The following is a 1657-nucleotide window of genomic DNA, read 5'->3' as shown; positions in this document are numbered from 1 at the left end:
TCAACCTAAGAGGTGGTGAGACTTTGCTTTACTCTGGACAAACAGAAAGACATGAATATGGAGTAGAACTAATTATATCTAAAGTAAACAGAAAGACACTCATGGAATGGCAACCTATTAATGAAAGAATAATAACAGCTCGATTTTTTGATAGACATATAAAGTTGATCATAATACAGTGTTATGCACCAACAAACGAAGCTTCCGATGAACTAAAGAGGAATTCTACCAAACCCTGAATGATGTAACAGCAAAAGTCCATAAACATGATATGATAATAGTCATTAGTGACATGAATGCAAAGAAAGGATCAGATAATGTTAAATATGAAGATGTAATGGGGAAGAACGGGTATGGTGTTATCAATGAGAACGGAGAACTATTTCGGAATTATTGTCAGACTAACAACATTGTAGTTTGCTTCAGCATATTCCAACATAAAGATATTCATAAATGTACATGGAAGTCACCAGACGGAAACATCAAGAATCAGATTGATCACATCACGATTGACAAAAGGTTTAGAAAATCTATGGAAGATGTACGGTCATATAGAGGTGCTGATGTTGGTAGTGATCATGAACTACTTATTTCCAGAGTTAAGCTTAAACTATTTAGACAGAGAGTAAATCAGGGACAGAAGAAAAGATATGACACAGATAAGCTAAAGATACCAACAGTTGCACAAGAGTTCAAACTTGATTTCGGGTATTAGGAGAAACAGTGGATAGAGATTTAACAAGCAATATGTGATGTTGGTGAACAAACACTGGGATTTAAAGACAGGAAACAACCAGAATGGATTACTGCCAACAGTATCCACAAAATACAAGAACGTAAACAGATAAAACAAAAAATCAATGCTTCAAGATCACAAAGGCAAAAAGAAAAGCTTGAAAACGATTATAAAGTTAAGAACAAGGAGGTACAAGAGATGATAAATAGAAAATATATTGATAATATAGCAAAAAGGGGAGAAGAGGCAGCAAGCAAGGGAGAGCAGAACAAGCTATATATGCTGAGTAAGAAAACTTCAAACAGCGGCATGAGAGGGAACAGGCCTGGAAATTCAAAAAAGGGACATGTAATAACCAACGAGAAGGAACGGTTAGAGAGATGGAAAGAACACTTCGAAGAAATTTTAAATGCGAAAGATCCACCAGTACTAGCCGATATTCAGCCTTCAGCTGTTGTCGATATGAATATTGAACCATAAACCATAGAAGAGATAATAATGTGTATAAGAGCACTCAGTAATGGTAAGGACCCAGGCATTGACAACATACAAGCTGAACTATTGCAATCTGATGTAGGCACAATAGCAAAAGTCTTTTGCCATTTTATAATTAAACACTCAATAAAGGAAATTAAGAAGAGTGTGAAAACTGGAGAGGAATAACCTTACTATCTGTACCTGGGAAGGTCCTCTGCAAAATCATCATCAACAGAATTAGAGATGCTATTGACAACATACTACGTAAAGAACAAACTTGGTTCAGAACCGGTCGAGGCTGTATCAACCAATTATTCATTTTTAGAAATATAATAGAACAATGCATTGAATTGAACAGCCCCCTATTTATCAACTTCATCGACTTCAGAAGGGTATTTGACACTATCCATCGAGAAAACTTTAAAAAGATCATGGCAAACTATG

At 35.5% G+C, this 1657-nt stretch overlaps 1 protein-coding gene across 1 annotated transcript; it reads left to right on the top strand.

The window, feature by feature from the left end:
* Window positions 1-292: 292 nt before the first annotated feature.
* LOC139525270 (craniofacial development protein 2-like) lies at window positions 293-715 on the top strand. Its single transcript, XM_071320471.1, has one exon. It carries the CDS (start codon window positions 293-295, stop codon window positions 713-715), a length of 423 nt encoding a protein of 140 aa, XP_071176572.1.
* The last annotated feature ends 942 nt before the right edge of the window (window positions 716-1657 follow it).

The sequence above is a fragment of the Mytilus edulis genome, chromosome 5 (assembly GCF_963676685.1).
Source record: "Mytilus edulis chromosome 5, xbMytEdul2.2, whole genome shotgun sequence".
NCBI lineage: Eukaryota > Metazoa > Mollusca > Bivalvia > Mytilida > Mytilidae > Mytilus > Mytilus edulis.
The sequence above is the reverse complement of the archived record's forward strand: the minus strand, read 5'-3'. Positions and strand labels throughout refer to the sequence as shown.

Coding starts and splice junctions, on each gene's coding strand:
- LOC139525270 (XM_071320471.1), top strand. CDS start 293: ATGAATGCAAAGAAAGGATCAGATAATGTTAAATATGAAGATGTAATG.